We start from the raw sequence: 23686 nt of genomic DNA on the forward strand, positions 1-23686 counted from the left end.
TGAGATTCAATAAGATATAACTTATGGTGAATAACCGACAAAGATTTTAGCTCGAGAGGTCAAGCAACTAAGGAACAAAAGTATTGAACTTGTGAAAGTATTATGGAATAGGCATAGGGTAGAAGAGGCTACATGGGAGCTGAAAAGGTTATTCAAAAACAGTATCCAAATCTTTTCACAGGTAAGATTTTCGAGGACGAACATCCCAAAATGGGGGAGAAATGTAGCATCCCAAAATTGAGTCTAAACAGAATAGTGGTTGCAAAACCATGAATTCGAGATAGAAAAGTTTATTGTGATTAATTTTTATAATTTACCGAGTGATTAGATGCATGTGTTAGAGTATCGATGGAAAATTTTATAGATAGCATGCTTAATTTGCCTACTAGGGCTTAATTGAAAAAGTTGATAAATATGAATTTTAGATGCTAAAGGATTAAATTGAAGAGTATAATTGAAGTAGAAGTCCTTAAATGGTAATTAGACCATTAGGTTTTCATGGACAAAAATGGACATACATAGATAAAAATACCTAAAGTTTTAATGAAGGGTATTTTAGTCATTTGGTAATTAAAAGATTAAAAAAGGGAAAAATATGGAAAAATGTGCCCATCTTCTTCATTAGGCCAAAATTTCAAGGGTTCTTCATAGCTAGGGTTTTGTCAACCTTCCAAGCTTCATAGTAAGTGATTCCAAGCCCCGTTTTTAATGTTCTTTACGTTTTTTAAGTCCCTGTAACTTGATTTAGCTTATTCTAGCAATAATTTAACCTAGCGTTCATATTTGGAAAAATACCCATTAGTGAAATGTGTTTATTTTGATGTTTTATGGTAGAATATGAAGCTTGAAATTATGTTAATGACTTGAGCTAAGCGATTTTAAGTGAAAACGAGTAAAACGACATAATCAGTAAAAATACCTAATGGTCATAAGTACATGTTAAAGTGGGAATTTGATGTTTTCGTAGGTAAATAAATGATAAGCATGTCATAAAACATAAGAATTAGGGATAAAGTTTCATTTCTGAGCTTTGGGGCAAAAGTGTAATATGCAAAAGTTTAGAGGCAAAATTGTAATTTTTCCAAAGTTAGAGTTAAGAACTGTTTTGATAAATGTGAATATTAAATAAGTTAAATTTGCTATTATAGATCAAGAAGAACGAAATTCGGGGTTATACCGAGGAAAGAAAAAGGTTTAGGACTAAATCAAAATATTTGATTGTATTTTGTATCGATGTAAGTTTGCGATAAATAAATGCAATGTTTTATTATTTATAATTAATGATGTTATTTTTCAGCATCTATATATTTATTTTTTAAATTTATTACTTGATGATTCAAGTAAGAATTGATGGAGAAATGATATTTAAAAGTCCCGGTTGAACCTTAAGAATGTGTAAGATACAAATGTCATGACATTAGGGTTTAAGGATACCAAGTAAGACCATGCCAAGGCATGGCATTGGTAAGTTTTACAAGGCAAGGAAATCATATAAGACCATGTCAAGACATGGCATTGATAAACTACTATAAGTCAAAGATCCCATGTAAGACCATGCCAAGGCATGGCTATGGTGAGTTCATAAGGCAAGGATACCACGTAAGACCATGTCAAGACATGGCAATGGTAAGTTTAAAAAGGAAAGGTACCCGTGTATCCTTAGTATTCCAAATGGTTCAACAGAAAATTCAAAGAGTGTACCAAAGGGAAGGTAAGATAAGTCCATGTTCGAAAGATTCAAGTTATCTTGATAATTCATTTAGAATGTTTTTATTTATTTACATGCAAACTTACTGAGCTTTATGCTTACTCCCTTTCTTTTCTCTCTTTTTATAGTATTGCAAATCCAACTTGAAAAATCGTAAGGGAATCGGAGATTGCCTCAGACTATCAACGAGCTACCTCGGTATTTTGTGACTAGAAATGCTTTAAGTTATGGCATGTATAGGGACTTGGCTATTTTGTGTGTATGTCCTTATGATATGATTAAAGAATGGTATGTTAATACTTGGTAATGATTTGCTTATGATATAGCTAAATAAGAACATGTTTTGGTATTATGTATGCCTAAATGAGGTTTGATGCAAAGAAATTATGAAAGAGTAAGAGTTGGCCATGGGACAGTTAGGAAATAGTAGCACTGATATGGATTTGACAAATCACTAAAAATTGTAGAAATGGAATTAAATGGTGAATGAGATATAGAATTAAAGCTTATTGAGTCTATTTTCATAGGAAAGAAATAGCATAAGAAAGGAAGTCTATATTCTAAGATATTTAAATTTTTGTAAGACTGGTTCTGAGTGACTTCGTGATCCCCCTGTTCCAGCTTTGGAAAATCACTAGAAATGTTAAAAAAGGATTTATAAGTCATAGTTTATATTTATAGATTCTTTAGTGAGTCTATTTTCATTAGAAACAAACAGAAACATATACAATTTCTGTATAATGAGATAATCGATTTTCAGTGAAGAGAGGTCAGGTCCGCTGAATTGCAAAACAGGGGAACCTTTAATGAATAAACTATATTAATTGGCCAAACCAAAAATTCTAGAAAAATTATGTTAAGAAGATATAAGAGTCTAGTATCATGGAAAATTTATGGATTTAAATTTCGAGTTTCTTAACTTGAGTTGTAATTAATTTAGTGACTGTTATGCAGATGGACATTTTTATTATGAATAGTGAAATAAATTGTTTTGATTTGTGTAAGTAATCGAAAAAATTTTAATGTCCTCGGTTTGGTCCCTAACTGTTCCAATTACATTTTTAGGGCCTCGAGGTCCCTTTTTAGGTTTATTTGATGAATGTGACGAATTAAATTTTTTAAAGTAATTTTTTTATGCCCCGAACAAGTAAGATAAGTCTGGTAACGCCTCGTGCTAAACTCCGGCGACGGTCTCGGGTAAGGGGTGTTACATTATATGTTTTTGAGATTGTCAGATTACAAGGTGTGCCAGTTTCTATTATTTCTGATAGGGATCCAAGGTTCACATCCCGATTCTGGAATAAATTACAAGAAGCTTTGGGTACTCAATTGCATTCCAGTACTGCATTCCATCCTCAGATAGATGGACAATCCAAACGTGTGATACAAATTCTAAAAGATATGCGTCGGTGTTGTATTTTGGAATTTGAAGGTAACTGGGAAAAGTATCTGCCTCTAATTGAATTTGCATATAATAATAGCTATCAGTCCAGCATTAAAATAGCATCGTATGAGGCTCTGTATGGTCGTAAATGTAGAACTTAGCTTATTGGACTAAGCTCAGTGAGAAAAATATACACGTAGTTGATTTGATTCGCGAAACTGAAGAAAAAGTGAAAGTGATTAGAGATAGTTTGAAAGCAACTTCTGATCGTCAAAAATCTTATACAGATCTTAAAAGAAAAGAAATAGAGTTTCAAGTTGGTGATAAGGTATTCTTGAAAGTATCACCTTGGAAGAAAGTTCTTCAGTTTGGCTGTAAAGACAAATTGAGTCCGCAATTTATTGGGTCGTATGAAGTTATTGAAAAAATCAGACCCGTTGCTTACCAATTGGCACCACCACCAGAACTTGACAAGATTCATAGTGTTTCCACGTGTCTATGTTACGATGGTATAGGTTGGATCCTTCACATATTATCTCCGCGATAGAAGTTGAGATTCAGCCTAACATGACTTACAGTGAAGAACTGATCAGAATTCTAGCACGTGAAGTAAACGAATTGAGAAACAAAAAGGTAGCTTCAGTGAAAGTTCTCTGGCAACGACGTGGATTAGAAGAAGCTACCTGGGAACCAGAGGAAATAATGAGAAAGCAATATCCAAGCCTCTTTACTAGTAAGATTTTCGAGGACGAAAATTATTAAGAGGGGAGAGTTGTAATAGGCTATTTTCAGTGCAATCGGAACGATGGCTTCGAGACCATAAATTCGAGGTCAGAAGAAAATTTATTTTAATATTATTTTATAGTCTTTGGTATGATAGAAATGACGTATGAAAATTTTGGTAAGAAAAATTTTACCGATTATAAGTTTAATTGTTAGAAAGGATCAAATTGTATAAAGTGCAAAAGTTGAATTCTAGTAGCCAAAGGGATTACATAGCTATGGAATTCAAAATTTGATGTCCTTATAAGGTAAATAGACCATTAAAATAAGTTAGTAGATAATTATGATGATTCATCCATGAAAATTTAAGAAAATAAAATGACTAGATTAGAAAGTAAAAAAAATAAAAGATGATAATTAACTAAAAGACAAAATATCATCTTATTTCATCATCTTCCCCAAATTATTTTCATGGAAACCCTAGCTAAGAGAAAAGAATTCAAGCAAGCTTAATTGGGTAAGCATTCTTGTCCCGTTTTTAGTAATTTTTATATTTTCGAAATCATAATAACCTAATCTAGCTATTTTGGGGATTAATTTGCAAAGTTATCAAAGTATTAAAATTTTTCCATGGATGATTATGTTGAAAATTTGAAATTTATGGCAGAAAATGAAAGGTTGTTCATAGATAAACAATTACAAAGTGAATTTTGATGAAATTGTGATTTAGTGACTAAATTGTAAAAATGTAAAATTTATGCAAAAAATTCTGATTTTTGTGAAATACATGGACTGTTATTGTTATATGAAAAATCCGGCTAGGCTTGGAATAAGGGTTAAATTGCATGAATTTCATTTTCCAAGCCTAGGGATTATATCGTCATTAATTAAAAAGTATATGGGCAAAATGGTAATTTTTCCTAGGATGTGAATTGAACTGAATTGGTTATGAATTGTATTAAATTGAGTTAAATTTACTTGTATAGGTCCGGATAACTCAAATACGAAGTTAGATCGTGGAAAAGAAAAAGTGTCAGATTAGTAGATTTCAAATACACGAACATTTGTCAAGGTAAGTTCGTGTAACTAAATTGTGTATATTTATATGTTTGAATTGAATATTGTATATGTAAATTGTGCAAATGCTATTTGTATGAAATTGATTACATATCTGATAATGTCTGATAAATGATAATTTCTATTTGAATAAATGGAATTCGATGGATACAAAATTTTCCCGTATTGGTTGTGGTCCTGCATATATTGTAGACATACATAGCTCGAAAGAGCATCCCCTTGGAAGCCCTCTCGAGCTTCCCATTATATGGTTCTTGCGAGCTTCCCGTTAATAGGTCTTTAGAGCATCCCGTATGGTTGTGATTCTGCATGTGTTGCAGACACACCCCAACTCTTATGAGCGCCCCGTTATATAGCTCTTCGTGAGCTTCCCGATTAAAGGCTATTTGTGAGCTTCCCGATATGGCCCGCTTGAACTTACCAATATATGGCTATCTGGAGCTTCCTGATTAATGACTTTTTATAGCTACTCGTTATTGGCTCACATGAGCTTCCTAAATATGGTTCTTATGAGCTTCTCGTTATACAGCCCAGATAAGCTTCTCGTTACATGGCTCACATGAGGTTCTTGTTATATGGCTTGAGAGAGTGCTTCTCGATTATGTGCTTTAATGAGTACTCCCGAATATGAATTGATGAATTACAGTTTGTACACTTCAAGTGTACTACCTGTGTATCCATCGATATTTCTAATCAATTCAATGGGTAAACTTTTGACATGGAATAATCTGAACTTGATATGAATTATTATGGAAAAGCACATGATATATGGATATAAGATGTGGAAAGCTTATGTTTATGAAAATTATTACATGATGAGCTCATAATTGACTTTTGATGTTTATATGAAATGCATGACTAACAAGTTTCTTGAGATTATATGTGATTAGGCTAATTGCAAAGTTTCTTTGGATGAATTTTTGCATGCTTAATTTAATTGTAAATAAATGGTAAGTTAATTTCCCATTATACGAACTTACTAAGCATCAAATGCTTACTCTGTTCTATTTCCTCTGTTTTATAGAACTCGGAAGCTCGTGAAGGTTGGAAGCCGATCAAAGATACATTACACTATCCATTGACTCATTTCAGTATAAATAGCAAAATTTTCTTTGGGCATAATGGCATGTATAGGTTAATAGACTAATGTTGATAAATGAATGTTTTGGTTGTAACTAGTCGTTGGAATGGCTAGTGATGGCATGCTTTGATGTGTATATATATATATATATGAGATTATATTGCGTTTGGTATGTATGTGCTTGGATTGGTTGGATTAGTATATTAGGTATAAACATGCTTAAATGATTATATGGTTAATTTGGTAAGTCGGATGCTTGAATAAATGTGATAATATATCATGTAAAGGACTTAGTTTTTTGCTTGACATGAAGGTTATAAATTGGCTTGGGATTGTGTTTAAGTGTTAATTTAGGTGGAAGAAAAATTTGGGCGAGAAACAAGGCTTAGAAATGACCTTATTTTGTCCACACAAGCATGTGTCTCAGTCGTGTGTGACACACGGCCTGGCACATGGGCATATGTCTTGGCCGTGTGTCCCCTATATCTTTTTAATTGCAAAATAGAATGCTCAGGTATTTTCACACGGGTAGAGACATGGGTGTGTGTGTAAGCCGTGTGTGGTACACGGCTTGGCACACGGGCGTGTGGCTTGGCCATGTAGCCCTTGGACCTAATTAATGTAAATTAGAATGTTCACACGGCCTAGCACACGGGCGTGTGGCTTGGCCGTATGACCCAAGTCAGTAACCACCCTAATTTGGACATGGGCTGGGATATGGCCGTGTGTCCCTATTTCGAATGTCCACCCGACTTGAGACATGGGCATGTCTCTTGATCGTGTGTGGCACACGGCCTGACCATATGGGTGTGTCTCTCGACCGTGTGTGGCAAACGGCCTGACCAAATGGACGTGTGTACCCTGCACCTAGATTATTCCCGACTTATTTCTATTGTATATTTTGGGCCTCGAGGGTTCATATAAGGGACAATATGATTATTTATGATTGATTACTGATATAAATGAGAAATGATATGAAATATTTTTATTTGATCTATTTATTCCGGTAATGCTTCGTAACCCTGTTCCGGCAACGGATACATAGCACTACGGTGTTACAGGAATCATAGCACTGTGGAAGCCATTTGGGAACCTGAGGACTTGCTTCAACAGCAATATATGCATCTGTTTCAATTAAGGAAATTTTGAGGCCAAAATTTCGAGGCCAAAATTTTTTATAGGGGGAGAGTTATAATGCCCCAATTTTTTTAAGATATATTTTGTTTTGTTAAATTTTGTTGAAGTAAGTGATTTGCTCTATCGGGTAGGTGTTTTGGTAAGTGTTTAAGGTTGCTGGTTCGAATCCCTGTGATAGCATTTTGGCTAATTTCATTTTTGTGTTGATTAGTGAGTAGAAGTTGAGTTAAAATTGAACTCTACGGAGTCTGTTGGATATGGATAGGATTTAGAGGATAGTGGGTAATTAGATTTTAGTTAAAATCTTATCATGTCTTATTTTCTTTTCTTTTCTTTTTGAATTAATTAGTTTTACCAAAATATATTCTAAACCTAACTGACGTACAATAGACCCACTATTGTTCCCTTCCTTTTTACCATTTTAGTTTTTTTTTTCTTCCTGGTCTTTCGTATGACACCACAAACCTAACTAGGACGGATCGACCCGAATTCGAAGCGTTATAGTAGCCACCTAAGTGACTCTCCAGCTAACGACCACCCAAGACACACCCCAACCTTATAACACATCAATCTTATCTAAATATTAGTTATCTACTAAAGTAGAAGCAAATTATGAGACAATTTTAAACTTTTCCTAGGTAATTTAATCTAAGGGAAATTTTGTCATTTTACCACCAATAGTAAACTAATCCTATTTTAGATCTAAATGTTTACTAACCTTCTTTTAGTCAAAATTTTGCAATCCTAAAAATTTCAGCTTAAACTAAGTTCGTTTGCTATGTCTAATTCAAGTTGTACTATTATGGACTAAATTGTAGCAAATACAATCTATCAGAATCTATTCTAAATTAAAAATTAAATGCGTTGCTAATGAATTTTACCCATTACGAGACTAATCCTAAAATTTTACCAAGTTTCCTTATCATCTAGGGCTCTAATCAGACTAATCAATTTTTAGGACTAAATAGTAACTTTAACAAATTAGAATACCAATTCAAAAAGATAAAAATTCAAACCCCCCAAAACCCACATAGCCATGTCCCCCAGCCCATGTGTCATTAAATGCCCATGTTCGTGTCGTGAAAAACTTTTTGGCAGATCGCACACGCCTGTGTCACCTACCCACACGCCCGTGTGAAAACCACTTCGCCTATTTTTGCAAAAAGTTCATTTTACAACTCGATTTTTGCATATTTTAACGACTAATTAAATCTGATTTAACTACAATTAATTAACATATATATACACACAACTTCAATTAAATTTATTGACATCAATTAAGCAGCAATTAAATAGAATTAAACAATTAATTTTATGCACATCAAAAACCGAATAAATCAAACAAGTGGCATAACTTAGTCGTTAGTAAACCACTCCATGGAAGCTTCATTTAAACAATCGTTAGTATAAATATCATGCTTCACACATCGTGTTATTAATCATCGTGTTATCAAGCAACAATACACTGTAAATCAATCAATAATTAAACTTAAACATGCCTCAAATTTATTATAAAATCATTCAAAATAAATGTCCAATGTCCAAAGTCCATTCACAACCAAAAATCAAACTAATTCTCGGGAGTTCCACAATGCCAGATTATAGTCTCTAAAATGCATAATAAAGTCTCTACCAAGCCTAAATCTCTTGGAACTCTTTTGCTCAGCTTCTCAGCTCCTCAATCCCAATGAATATCTGCACGAATGTGAGGGTATAAGCGTTCATACAGGAAAATAGGGCTTTAGCGGCGTTTTATGAAAAAACGCCACAAAAATTATACATTAGCGGTATTTTTGACAAAACGCCGCTAAAAACAGAGCAATAGCGGCGTTTTTGGCAAAGCGCCGCTAAAAACAGAGCAATAGCGGCGTTTTTGGCAAAGCGCCCCTAAAAAACAGAGCAATAGCGGCGTTTTTGGCAAAGCGCCGCTAAAAAACATAGCAATAGCGGCGTTTTTGTCAAAGCGCCGCTAAAAAATAGAGCAATAGCGGCGTTTTTGGCAAAGCGCCGCGAAAAAACAGAGCAATAGCGGCGTTTTTGGTAAAACGCGCTAAAAGTCATATAACCTCTAAAACCTTAAACCCCCAAAAGAATCATAGACACTAGTCTATATAACCCCTAAAACCCTAGATCCAAAAAAACCCTAGATACTAATCTATAACCCCTAAAACCCTAAACCCTAAAAAACATCATATGGATGTTGATGTGTATATACATAGATATTAATGTAAAAGCTTATGTTCATAATAAATTACGGAAGCAATTCTTAATATTGATTAAATTTATTTTTGGGTTTATGGTTTAATATTTAATATTTAAGATTTAAGGTCTATAATTTAGGGTTTTATGGTTTAAGGTTTAATGGCCATGGGTAGTATGTTAATCTCAAGTGAATCATATTCAATTAAATCCTAAACCCTATAATTAATATATATTTAGGGGCATAAGTAGGGGGTTGAAAGGGTCTTTGCCCTTCTAAAATGAAAAATTTTCCATTTCGATTTTTTGAAATTTTTAAAAATTTTAAAGGTAAAATTGCACTTCATCCCTTTGAATAATGGAAAATTTTTGATTTAATCGTTTCAAAATTATAAAAATATATGCTAAACTTTAATCGTTTAAAGTTTAGATGATAGGGGGTAAGGGTTAGAGGTTAAGGGCCGGGTAAAAGTTTAGGGTTTATGTTTTATGACTTAAGGTTAAGGGTTAAGGGTTTAGATTAATGCTTTTATTTTCAAAAATATTTAATCTGAACCATTTGATATATTTAAATATTAGATTTAAAAAATATATTGATAAATAAATAAAAACATTGATATTTAATAAAAATGAAATATAAAAATAAAAATGTATAAAATAGAGATTAGTGGCGTTTTTATAAAAAATGCCGCAAAAAAATAGCGCCTTTTTATTCCCAAATTCCCCCTCCCTTCGAAACCCTAAATTTTCCTCCTCAAATTGGTATCCTCAAAACTCCCTTTTCACACACGCCGTTTCATCGGTTTACCTTAGAACCCATATGATCCCTTTCCCTTTCCCTTTCCCTTTGGTTTTGAAAAAACCCAATTCTTATATTCATTATTCTGTTCTTAATTTCGGTTTTGATTTTTCTATGTTGTTTCTTCAATACATTACAGAAGCATTTGGTCGTCTCGTCTACTTGTCTCTCCAAACTATTGTTGGTAATTAAAAAATATTATTTTAATATATATATATCAAAATGGGTTAAATCCCAAAAGCATACATGAACTTTAATTTGATCTAGTTCTTGTAAATTATTAACACAATTATTGATATAACATATAATTAAATGCCATTTGTATAAAAATCTAAACAACTAATGCGAACCATATTTAAAAGAATAATGTTGATGAAAAAAGAAAGAAAAAAGAAATCCTTTAAACAATACTAGACCATGCCATTCCCATCTATTAATTTAATTCCTAAAAGAGTTTATCATGGTAATTAAATTTTAACTTTCAATATTTATATTTTTTATCAATTTGATTCTTATTTTTTGAACCAAAACCTTCCACTTTTTAAAAAAAGTTAAATCTCATTTTTAATAGGGATGTAATTGTAAAATTAATTTTTTAATGATATTAATGTGAAAACTTACAAGGTAATTCACATGACATGATACTATTTTTTTATATGTTAATTTAAAAATGATAAAAATCTTTAAAAAAATTGAAAATTGAAAATTGAAAATTGAAAATTGAAAATTGAAAATTGAAAAATAAAAAAATAAAAAATAAAAACTTAAAAACTTAAAATTTTAATATTTAATATTTTAGTCCATATTTCAGTCAAAAAATCAATATTCAAAATTAAAAAAATAAAAATTCCAAAAAATATAATCTCAGCAAAAAAATTTTAAAAGAAAAAAATAGAAAAAAATATGTTAAAAATGAAAAAAATAATAAAATTGAGCAATAGTGGCGTTTTTAGTAAAAACGCCGCAAAAAGTTGAGAAAAACGCCACAAAAAATTGAGATACAGTGGCGTTTTTGTAAAAATGTCGCAAAAAACTTTACATCGAATAATCGTCGTTTTATTTTCACCCGGTCCCCTAATCCCCAATTTTACGCTGCTGAAAACCTTGATTCTATTCCCTTTGGTTTCACTGATCAAAATCCCCTTCTCATAAATTTTCTCTCTTGAAGATTTCATGCCTACCCACCTTTAATCTTAACCAACGGAAGAGACGCGGCGTGCAATTTGACTGTTCCAATTTCCTTTTCAACGTACAATTAAAACCCTAGCCTCTTCCTTTTGCTTCTATCGGGGGAGGGGGAAGGGAATCATGTCTTTCGATCTCATATGCTGAAGCCGTCCTGCAGCATCTGCTGTTGAATCTGGAAGTCTATCGTCCATGCCAACTATTTCCTTCACTATCGGAGACAAAGTTTTCGACCTTTACCCTGAAGAGGTAAAACCGATCCTCATTTTGTGTTTGTACTATATCAATAGTTGAAAACTTGTCCTACTGATGTTAATTAAATCTCTATTGGTGCAATCAGTATATTCTCAAGGTGGGTGAAGGTCCTCAAGCTCAGTGCATCAGTGGCTTTACTGCTTTGGATGTTCCTCCTCCTCGTGGACCCCTCTGGTGATTTTTCTAATGGTCAACTTATAATTTTTCTAATCAGTATATTCATGAGATGTTTTCATGGGCCGCTACCACACCGTGTTCGATTCGGTAAAGAGAGAGTTGGCTTTGCCAAGGCGGCATAAAAATACCTTATCATGGAATGGGGTAACTGAGTTTTCTTCAAATTTCCATCCATTAGTGTGTTAGGTATAACTTTATATAAAGATGGTTGGAAACATGGAGTCACTAGCTCTTTCAGCCTCCATTACGTAAAGATAGTGTTGTTTGCTTGTAAATATTTCTGTCGTTGCTCTGTGATGTTTAACCATGGCTGAAAGTTGGATTTGCTGCTTTATTTTTTAATCAGTGGTCAAAGATACTTATTAATCAGTTTCCATACCTACTTCTTCTTCATTATTGCCTTTTTAATTAATCAGTTTATAGTGCTTAGAACAATCTTCAAGGTAGGGGCAGAGGAAGCAAAACTTCATGCGTCTGGTTATATTTTTGGTGGGTTAATTAATACATATTTTAGAATTTCTAAAGTTAGTTTGAAGTTTGGATCTATTTTAGGTTTCGTCATGTTATAAATGTATGTTATTTTAGGTTTGTTTGGGTAAATTATATTGAAGGTTATTAAATTATTAGTAATTATTTAATTTTAATAGTTAAACTATATTGACACTCATTGATACTTCTAAGTTTTTATTTTAATTATTTAATTTTGAAAAATTATAATGTTAAAATTAAATTTTTTGTTTAAGTTATTAAATTATTTAAAAATTTTGTATAAGTTTCCGTTTAAGTCTTAGGTTGAGTTGTTAAATTCTTTTAATGAGCTTCAAAGTACAGTACAGTTGATTATCTATTAAGGAGTAAAATATGTTTTAGATGTAACATAATTTGACTAGAGATTTGACGTTTTAAAATTATTTTATGAAAAAAAATTAAATTTCATAAAAAAAAGTTAAATGTAGAATAAGTGTAGGATGGAGAATTTTTGAATGATGCACAGTAATGAGTTTAACATCTTAGTGATTAATAAAAGTTTTTGGTATTTTTTTTTAAACGATGAAAACTAAAATATGTTAGTGATTTTGAGTTGATATTTACTTTTAGTTAAAGATTTTTCTTTTTGCCTTTTTAGAAAGAACAGTGTAATTATGTAGTTTCTCCTAGGATATCTACGTGTTTGTTCATAAGCTTTTCCCTTAAGATATATGCCTACGTGTTTGTTCAGAAGCTTTATATCCACGTGTTTGATTATAAAATTCATACAATGGCATCTCAAGCCAAAAATATCAAAAAAATTCTTACTTTTGGATTATAGTTACAATGCTTATACTTTAAGCATATTATAGTTGATTCATTCACACTTTATATGAGTTTATTTTGGACTAAGATATGGGCAAAACTTTCTCAACACTTAACGAGCAAGTATGTTGAAATATCATTGGCACATTCAATAAAAGTGTGCCAAATTCCCCTATTTTTTTGTTAATTGAATTTTCAATTAGTTACTGCCTAATTTTAATTTACAATAGATGAGCTTTGCAATATTATGATAACCCATTACTCCTATGTAAATTCTAGGAAGCATTTATTCAATTAGTTAATTTTTAGCTATTGATATGCAGGCACTGACTATGTTCCAATTTTCTAGATTCACTCATTGTTGCTGTCAAACCAAAGGCACTAAGTGGACTCGATATTGACGATGATGAGGAAGATTTGGTATGACTGAATTAGCAGTCACTAAACTGAGCTTGGATGCCACTTTGGTAAACCCAGAATTTTCGTTGTTAATTTTTTTCCCCTCAATTCTTCCAACAGAAATTTCAGCTTCCACAATCAACAAGTTGGTGGAAAAAGAAGCTTTACTCGTTTTTACTAAATAGATTGAAGCTTCCTGGTGAGAACCAACTTTGAATTGAGCTGTTATTTTTCCTAGTAAGAGTTCACTTGTTGACCATTCCTTGTATGTCTTTTTGTATATATCCTTTTGATGGCAATTTTTTCTTTAAGTCTTAAGGCATGGATTCTTGTTATCTTATGGTTTATACTGGCACATGTTACCCATAAATGGGATCTTGGACCAATATATGTAAGTTGGATTTGTCTCCTCTGTACTGCTGTTTATGTGTGTTGGATGTATCCTCTTTTCACTTGTTGGGAAGTAGGGCTATATGGATGAGTTCACTTAACCAATTTCTTTGTATCTCCAAAACATTGAGGAATACTGGAACTTGTAGTTTCTTCCTTGATGACATAGAAAAATAGATGGTTATTGATGTCATTTTCTTTTAGAGAGTCGGTATCTTTGGTTGTCTTATTATAATAGATTAGATAAATTTCAGTGTATTAGAGTGTGTGCCTACATGTAAAAAAAATTGTGGTGTTACCTTCAAGATTTTTTAGAAGGATTCAAGACATAAATTCTGATGTTATATCATACATACCGTTGTGTTTTGTATCTTATGTACTTTGTATAAAACATATAACAATGCAAAATCAGAGATGAGGAGAAAGATTATTTAAAGACATGGACAATCTATCACACTTTTGCACGAAATATTTATTTAGATTATCCAGAGCAATTCCATTATGAACTATGTTCATATTTTCTTTGCCTCCCATTTGCTCAGATACTTGGAACTGGTTTTTGTACAATTTTCCTGAACCTTGGACGGCGGCAACCTGGTGATGTCAGGTATCCTCTTGCTTCTAAACTCCAATTCCTAAGGTAGCCAAAGTTCATGATATATGTATAAGATAATAACAAATAAACTGTTACATGACTCTGATATGTGTTGCTGATACCCCTGATACTTCCAAACAAACCATTGAATGAAAATTTTGTTTGAATTATGTTTTCTTCTTTTTCTCAAAGGTAGCTGTGGAGATTTCTTAAGCATATGAACCAATGACGAAATACTAACGACGTTCATGTGCAGGGCCCTCTTATAGATTATCATAGGACATAGGGGTTGTTTTGGGGTTTTTGTTTAGTTTCTAAACCCTATATAACGTGAGTTTTTTTAACATGAATTGCTCATTTCTTTCCACGACTGACTTATCTTTTCCATTCCAAAATTTACAGTGCATATTCCATCTTCAATGAAGATTTTAGAGAGCTTCCTGGGACTCTGAATGCAGATGCCATTGATAGAGATATAAGGACAGGTCAGTTTTGAGCCACTATCCCACCATGTGGGATTATCAAAATGATTGAAACAAAATTGTAAAGACTTCTTTGAAGCATTGCTTGTCTCCTTAATAGAAAATTAGTACTTTCTATGCTCATCTTCATAAATCGAGGCATTGGTATGACTGATAATGTAACACCCCGTACCCGAGACCATTGCCGGAGTCGAACACGAGGTGTTAACAAACTTAATTCATTACTTAAACAGTTCAAACAATTTATTTTTAAAATTTCCAATCAAGCTAGCAATCTGTATCACAGTCGCTTAAAAATTCATATCTCAAGTTTCGAAACTTAAAATCCAATTACGTAAATTTTCCCTCAAACTAGACTCATATATCTATTTACTAATTTTTTTTCTAGAATTTTTGGTCAAGCCAATTAGTACAGTTTATTAGTTAAAGTCTCCCCTGTTTCAGGCTTCGACTGCTCTGACCTCTTTATATTACGAATCAGATATCTTTTTGTATAGAATTTCAATAACTATTAAGTTTCTTTTTATTAAAACTAGACGCAATACGGAATCTTTACATATAAAGAATGACTTCTAATTATTATTTTACAATTTATGATGAATTTTTAAAGTCAGAACAAGGGATCCAGAAATCACACTGGCCCTGTTTCATAAAAATTCAAATATCTCATACAATATAATTTATATACTTGTTTTGTTCAATCCATATAAAAATAGACTAATTAAGCTTCAATTTCATAACTTACTCATCATTTAATTTCATTTTTACTATTTTTAGTGATTTTTCAAATTTACATCACTGCTGCTGTCAAATTCTGTTTTATGGCAAATTTCACTTTACTAAGGATTTTCATGGACTAAATAGCATTTTAAACATACATAACATCAAATATGACTTAGATTGGTCATTCCAACGGCTAATCATTTACAAACCCTTTTCTTACCAAACCATAGCCATATCATAAGATCAATTACACAAAGTGAGTGTTTTGCCATACATGTCGCATTCAAAATACACAAGCCATTTTACCAATTTAAGCTTTCGGATAGTGTGAACGAGTCTTCGACCTATCTCGATTCTCAAGCCGGCTTGTCAAAACTACAATGAAAGAAAAGGAGGGAGTAAGCACAAATGCTTAGTAAGTTCACATGCAAATAGCAAGTAACATAATCACACATTCTCACGTAAAAACATCATTTGCATAAACAACACCAAAACATTCATGTTTCATTTACATTTAATATCTTTCTACGATTTCATCATACCAAGTTTTCAACTCGAGGGTTTAAGCACATACCTGTCAAATTTTCTCATTTACACACTTACCAACATGTCACCTTCGTTTTAGGCCTTCTTCTTATTCACTTAATATTCACCTGTTGAACACATCCGAATATAATTCGAATACGCGGATCTCATGAACATAAGAGCCATACCCGCAGCTAGACAAACTCAATAGCCTGCGGAACTTATGTAGCCAAGCTACCATGTAACCCGCCCATAAGTGAACTCGGACTCAACTCAATGAGCTCGGGCGTTCGCATCCATAAGTGAACTCGGACTCAACTCAACGAGCTCGAATGCCTAGTTACATCTCACGAACTCGGACTCAACTCAGCGAGTTCAGAACTCAACCATCCTAGTGACATGTCACTTGTATTCTAATATATTCCCAAGGTTCAAACGGGCATTTTCCTCGATCACACATCTTTGCCGTCTTCCACGGAATATCGAAATCGATACTTCGGTGATAGTTCATACTCATCAAGTAATTCACATAATTACATATTATTCAACAATAACCACAAAGCATAATATTTCATGATAATAATCAGCATCATATCATATAAACAACATTAAATTGCTTAAATTGATAATTGTGTTACTACATTTACACATGAACTTACCTCGGTACAAAATTATTAGCAATCAAGCCTATTCTTCGTAAACTTTGTTTTTCCCTCGGTCGTGACTTGAATCTCGGTTCTCTTGATCTATAATGCCAAATTAATCTTATTTAATATATACATTCATCAAAACAGCATTTAATGCGAATTTTGGAAAAATTACATTTTTGCCCCTAAACTTTTGCATAATTACACTTTTGCCTTTAGGCTCGGGAATTAAACTTCATCCCTTATTCTTATGTTTTATGACATGCTGATCAGTTTTCCCTTCTATGGCAACATCAAATTCACACTCTAACATGTACTTATGACTATTAGGTATTTTACTGATTAAGCCATTTCACTCGTTTTCGCTTAAAACCGAGTAGTACAAGTTGTCTAACATAATTTAAAATCTCATATTCTATCATAAAACATCAAAATACACAAATTTCACCTATGGGTATTTTTCCAAATATGAACCCTAGGTTGAATTATTGCTAGCATAAGCTTAATCGAGCTACCGGGATTCCAAAAACGTAAAGAACATTAAAAATGGGGCTTGGAATCACTTACTATGGAGCTTGAAAGTTGAAGAAACCCTAGCTATGGAGAGAGGGAGAATTCGGCAGCAACTAAGGAGGATGATGACCAATTTTGTGTTATTTTTACCATTTTATTTCATTTAATATCCAAATGACCAAAATGCCCCTCCTTACTAAACTTTCAAAAATTCCTTCCATGTCCTAATTTTTTCCATGAACTTAAAATTGGTAAAATTGCTATTTAAGACCTCCTAATTAATATTTCAATGCAATTTCATACTAAAAACTTCTAGAATGCAAATTTTGCAACTTATTCGATTTAGTCCCTACTTTCAATTTAAACACTTTAGGCATAGAATTTCATCACGAAATTTTCACACAATCATGAAATCATATCATAATCATCAAAATAATTATAAAATAATTATTTCTATATTGGATTTGTGGTCACGAAACCACTATTCCGATTAAGCCCTAATCCAGGATATTACAGATAATCTATCTCACAGCAATACTGATGGAATCTAAATACAGCTCAAATGTAAATTATACTCAATAGTTGCCAATGAGTTCTCCAGTTGTGATGCACATGTGTGGCCCTATTGATTGCATATTTGTTCCTTCAGAGGGTGCTCAAACATGGACGATGCACCCTTGAAAACTACATGCTACTTTCAAAAAGGCAAGTTTCAAAAACAAGATTCTCTTCAAATGTAAATGGTTTGTATAGTTTCCAAGAATAATCTAGTCTACTAGAGTTTGGGATGTATAAGATATGCTCAAATGATGTGAAGCCATTAGTTACTCAACTTGACATACTACCTAAATGCTCACATGAATAAGATACCCTAACAAATGGTTCCAAAAAAAATATGCAAAACTAAGATACCCTGGGGACTCACTGCTGATATGGTGAAAAAAAGATGGGAAAAATAGAAGATGCAAAGGTGGATATTTTTGCTTAAGATGCCAATACTAAAACTAGATTTCACTTTGTCAAAGGAGTAATGGGTTATCATAATATTGCAATATAGCTCTTTTATGTTTTGACTGGTGGCAAATGGAACAGGAAAAACCAACTACACTAGATTGTGGTCCAAGAACAATTTGCAGAAGGCACATAATAGCAATGGTGGCAGATGATGTATCAGGCCAAAGTATTGAAAGTGAAGTTCGAACATGTTTCTTGAGAAAGCTCTGGTATATAAATGAATTGTTTTTCATTCCTTTTTTTTAGCTTAAAGCTGTGAAATTACTGGAATTTATGTTAATTTAAGAGAGGAATGCTGAATTTATGAATCGAATTGTTGAATTTAGAAGTAAAAAGAATTGATCTATTATCCATATGATCTTGTTTTTATGTAATTTTATGCAATCTTATTCTTGCTTTGTTTAAGAAAGGATGAAGCATTTGGCTATTTATAATTATGTCATTATATCAGTACTTTCATGCTTTTTTTCCCTTCCGTGGGATACTGGTCATAGCTGTTTGAGATTGTTCTGTTTTTGAGAACATGTATTTGATATAGACTGACTATATGAACTGAAATTTGCGTGGTACTTGTGAGATTTTAATCATTTGAATGGTACATCATCTGATATTTGGTCCTGCGGAGTTATTCTCTTTGTTCTCATGGCGGGTTATTTGCCTTTTGATGAGCCAAGCCTTATAGGCTTGTATAAGAAAGTAAGTACCCTCCAGATTTGGCCAGTCTTTTTAGATGAGAACTTCATTAAAATTGTTTGTACATTGATAAATTTCAGATCTGGGAGGCTTCTTTCAGCTGTCCATCATGATTTTCATCTGGTGCTAGGAATTTGATTAAGCGTATTCTTGATCCAAACCCTCTTACCGTAAGTTTCAAATTCAATTCATCCTATGAAAATTTGTGATTACATGCAATCTTTGATCATAGTATAAGCTTTAGCGCGTGCATTTTGGTTGAAATTTTGCATGTTCTTTTTGGCAGCGTATAACTATTCTTGAAATTCTACAAGATGAATGGTTCAAGAAAGGGTACAAGCCACCAAAATTTGAGCAAGATGAGGATGTAAATCTTGATGATAATATCTTATATTTTACATGGTTATGATATCTTTATATTTAATCTAATTTTTATTATTTATTTTAGTTTTGATTATAAATTTTTATTTTTATTTTAATAGAAAATTTTTATATTTATATCATGGATATTATTATTCTCAATATTTTGATAATGAATTTTAAAATTTTCATGATTTTTATAATATATATTTTTTAAGTTTTATTACCTTTAGCGGCTTTTTGGGTAAAGCGCCGCTAAAAGTCTTGGTCTTTAGTGGCGTTTTATAAAAAGTGCCGCTAAAGACAGGGACCTTTAGCGGCGTTTTCTAAAAAAGCGTTGTTAAAGACCAGGACCGTTAGCGACGCTTTTTTAAAAAACGCCGCTAAAAGTCATGATCTTTAGTGGCGTTTTTTCAAACAAACGCCGCTAATTTTAGCAGCGTTACATATAGCGACGTTTTTTGCGACGCTTGGGAAAGCGCTGCTAATACTTTTAGCGGCGCTTAAAAACGCCGCTAAAGGCAAAAAAACACCGCTAAAAATCTGTTTTCCTGTAGTGCGCTAGCTTTAAAAAGCTCAGTGAATGTTAATAAAAACAACAAGTAAATTAACATCCAATTCATGCTTAATCCACAACCAATCATTCACTAATTGTCAGCTAAAAGAAAAAAAATTAAACGTGTCAATTAAATTTCCATAAGTATTCTCAATACCAAAAATCAATTATTCGTGACTTTCAATCATCAATTGATGTAGCAACAATCATACATAAATATATTGACATTCATTTCTCATGGCTTAATCGGGTGATCATACATCGGATAAACGGATCTCTAAACTCTCACAAATAACAAATACAGTCCACCGAGTTGAGCGTGCCAAAGCATGTGCTCCCTTATAGCGCCTCAAACAACCCATTGAATGGAGACTCATGCTTAATACTCCCTTATCGACTCCAAAAAATCAATCCACCTAGAGCCATATGCTCACAATGTCACAGATAAAAGTGAGTACCCACAAATCCTATGGCATGCCAATTATATCCAATGGATCCACCATGCATGTTGCTAATATATTCAAACAAACATAGTATATAAATCAATCATTAGTGTGCTCAATTTAATGTGACAAGATGCTTAAGTGTAACATGTAACATAACATTTAATATCCAATTAAATCAAGCAATTCATTTGCCAATTTCCATAATCAATTACCAATTGAAATATCAACATATCATGATAAAAAATTTTAGCACACATGCTTAAAATCATCCTTAACATTAATCTAATTAAATAGCACAACACCACCCAAAAATTCACTTACCATTTTTTTTGAATACAAATTAAATTTTTTGCACATTTAATACCAATCTTGCAAAACCAACCATTCATCCATAATTAATTAATTTTTAATCATTAATTAAAGTACTAATTAAACATAATGGAGGGTCAATTTACCAAATTGTCCTTATAAACACTCACCACACAATTTTATTCTATCACAACAAGTGATCAACTAGGCAATTTCGAGCTTCAATTCCAGTTATCTCGATTCTCTTCAAGATTCGGAGCTTCAACAAAGTTAAAGTAGACATTACCACATTTCCAAAGCTATATTAAACACAATTTTTAATTAACTATGCTAATCAAAATTCACTCTCAAATATACCTTATCGAATTTGTAACATCAAGTCGAAAACTCAATTTCTCACAAAATTGACCTCTCCAGCCCTCCTAACCAATTCCAAACATCAATACTAAACCAATTACATATAAAATAAGCATCAATTTCACATTTAAATCAATTTCACAAAAATTTGAAAAATTAATTTAAGAAGATGATGAAAATCAGATTTCTCTAAATTTCCTCATAAATCATGTTTAATCTTGCCAAATAAAATCAAAAACCTTTTAATAGATCAACTTTGAGTTGGAACATCTATTGATTTGTGGATTTCCTCTCAAAATTCAAGATCCACCATTAAAGCACCTTAAGTTTTTGAAGAAGATGACATTGATAAAAAATCCTTTAACTGATTCTCAAATCATGTAAAAACATTTCTAATCTTCATAAAAACAAGTTTAGAATTAATAATTACCTTTGATTGACTTTAAATCCTTTGATTGAAAATCTTGATTCAAGAATCTTGATAAATTTTAGAATATTTTTGGCTACTTTTGGGAATAATTTCGAGTGAATTGAGAGAGTATTTTGAAAAGGAAAATGGTTAGATCTATTCTCTTATGATAGATCTTTAAAACGATGCAAAGAAAATGAAATTTATAACTCTCTAATATGATGTAAATTGTGTGAAAAGTAGGCTAGATGCATTGTTTTTAAACTTGAAACAACCCACCAAAATTTAAAAATTGGGAAATTTGCCTAATGGTCACTCCCACATTTCCCTTGTTTTACCATTTAATCATTTCCCTCAAAAATTCCGAATTTTAAGGTTTATTTTTCAAATATATACTCTAAATTTTTCATTGTTTTACAATTAAACCCAATTTAATTAATAATTAAATTTAGCTCAAATTAACCCCCAATAAAAATTATTTTAAAATTATTTTTCGACTCAAATTAATTATTTTCACTAATAATTATTTAATTCTTTTAAAATTATTTTTTCAAAAATATTTTTATTTTTTGGATTATTTTTAATCGATTTTAGATGAAATTAACCTTCTAAATTAAATTAAAAATTATAAGGAACCCCAAAAATTTGTAGTTTCACACTCAGAACCTGAAAAATATACCCAAAACTACTAGACCCGGTTTAGGGATATTACATTTCGCGTCTGTTCTTGTTCTTTTTCCTTTCCTTTCTTCCTTTTTGTGCTTTCAATTCTTGTGTCCCACCTTCTTAATTTTCGCAATTGTTTTCAAGTTATTCTTGGATCTTTCGCTTTGGTTTTCAATCTGTGAAGTTAAGGTTGCATTTGTTCTTTTCTATTCTTGTACTGAAATTATTTGTTGGGCGTTGTAGATGTTTGGGATTTCAAGATTGTAGTGAAAAGTTCGTATTGTCTGCTATTTAATTAATTTGAATCGTTTTAGGAGAAGATCGTAAGGCCATTGGTGTTCCTCCGGCTATTTAATCTTTATTGTGTTGTTGTTCGTTTAGTGGTAAGGGTTCGATTGTGTTTTTGGATGATTTAATTTGGTTCGTTGGTTTTCTTATTTAGAAAAATCGAGGACCTATCCTTCAAATTGTTTGTTTTTGTTATTGGTTTGGTGTTCTAAATTACGCGTTTAGGTTCTGGAAGTCTTGTATATGGTTTGGCATTAAAATCAATCAAGGTGTGTAATGAAAAACACAAAAAACAGTGAGCAGTGAAAGCTGAAAAACTGCACTGTCGAGGCCACATGGCCGTGTGAGACACACAGTTTGGGCCAATTGGGTTGTGTGGGCCACACGGGGTTGTGCCAGACCGTGTGGGCCCAGAATTCTAATTTTTCCCAAGGATCGTAAACAGCGTTTGGATTAAACGTAGGCCTTCTGTAGGGTCGGTATGTTGTTAATTAAGCATTTAAAAATGAATTCTGGCCATCTACTAGTGCAAAATTAGATATTTGTAGAATGTTTGAAATGAAATAATATGTGTAAAATCTTAATTATGTTGTGTATTCTATCTGAGTCACAATAAGCATGTATATTGTAAATATATATGATATCTGTTAGTTCTGTATTTGCATTTGGGATGAGATTTATGTATTGGAGGAAGTGTGGGCAGATTGATTAACTACAGTAATTGGTGGCACCGCCACATTTATTCCTGTACAAGGCGATAATTTGTCTATGGATTCGGCAGCTAAGCTGCAAAATATTTTGAAAAGTGTCATACTGACACTAAGTGGTATGTAGGGTTGGATGGGTGTTTCGGACTTTTATGGAGTGTTGGGATGGTCAGAGTTGTAGCAGATGGATTTAGGATTATGTTTCCGCAACTGCACTGTTCTAATAAGTTTTCTATATCTGATATTTTTGTCTGATTAATTTCTGATGATATAAATATATGTGTTACACACTGAGTTTCAAATACTCAATTTCTATTTGTCTATCACTTTCAGGTAACCTTCAGACTTAGGCAAGTTAGTGCGACGGGAGCTTGGTCATAACAATATTTTCATAAATTTAATTTATTTAAATTTGGCTTTGAGAGTTTTGTAAATTTTAGACTATTTTGGTTTTGGAATTTATCTTTGATTTTCGCATGATACTGTTTAAATGTTTTATCGACAATGTTCATTTTTCTGCAAAACAACAAATTATGTTTTTCCAAAATTTAACTTTCTAAGAATTTCCATTGCAAAGCTATACATTTTT

At 32.2% G+C, this 23686-nt stretch overlaps 1 protein-coding gene and 1 long non-coding RNA gene across 13 annotated transcripts; both read left to right on the plus strand.

The window, feature by feature from the left end:
* Positions 1-11130: 11130 nt before the first annotated feature.
* Positions 11131-15007, plus strand: LOC107918087 (uncharacterized). 11 transcript variants are annotated; one of them, XM_016847592.2, is made up of 7 exons: positions 11160-11542; positions 11634-11722; positions 13368-13438; positions 13538-13616; positions 13699-13808; positions 14350-14414; positions 14805-15007. In XM_016847592.2, the coding sequence occupies exons 2-7, from the start codon at positions 11695-11697 to the stop codon at positions 14896-14898; spliced, it is 447 nt and encodes a 148-aa protein (XP_016703081.1). In that variant the 5' UTR covers positions 11160-11542; positions 11634-11694; the 3' UTR covers positions 14899-15007. The 11 variants fall into 11 exon arrangements, 1 of the variants encoding a protein (XP_016703081.1); XR_005916919.1 differs by lacking the exon at positions 13699-13808 and having other exon boundaries at positions 11131-11542; positions 11634-11869; positions 13342-13438; XR_005916915.1 differs by lacking the exon at positions 13699-13808 and having other exon boundaries at positions 11134-11542; positions 11634-11869.
* Positions 15008-18591: 3584 nt separating this feature from the next.
* LOC107918088 (uncharacterized) lies at positions 18592-19441 on the plus strand. 2 transcript variants are annotated; one of them, XR_001689908.2, is made up of 3 exons: positions 18592-19002; positions 19080-19169; positions 19314-19441. It is a non-coding gene; the product is annotated as an uncharacterized lncRNA (long non-coding RNA). The 2 variants fall into 2 exon arrangements; XR_005916950.1 differs by having other exon boundaries at positions 18593-19002; positions 19286-19441.
* Positions 19442-23686: the final 4245 nt, after the last annotated feature.

This window comes from Gossypium hirsutum, chromosome A01, assembly GCF_007990345.1.
Source record: "Gossypium hirsutum isolate 1008001.06 chromosome A01, Gossypium_hirsutum_v2.1, whole genome shotgun sequence".
In the NCBI taxonomy this organism is placed as follows: domain Eukaryota; kingdom Viridiplantae; phylum Streptophyta; class Magnoliopsida; order Malvales; family Malvaceae; genus Gossypium; species Gossypium hirsutum.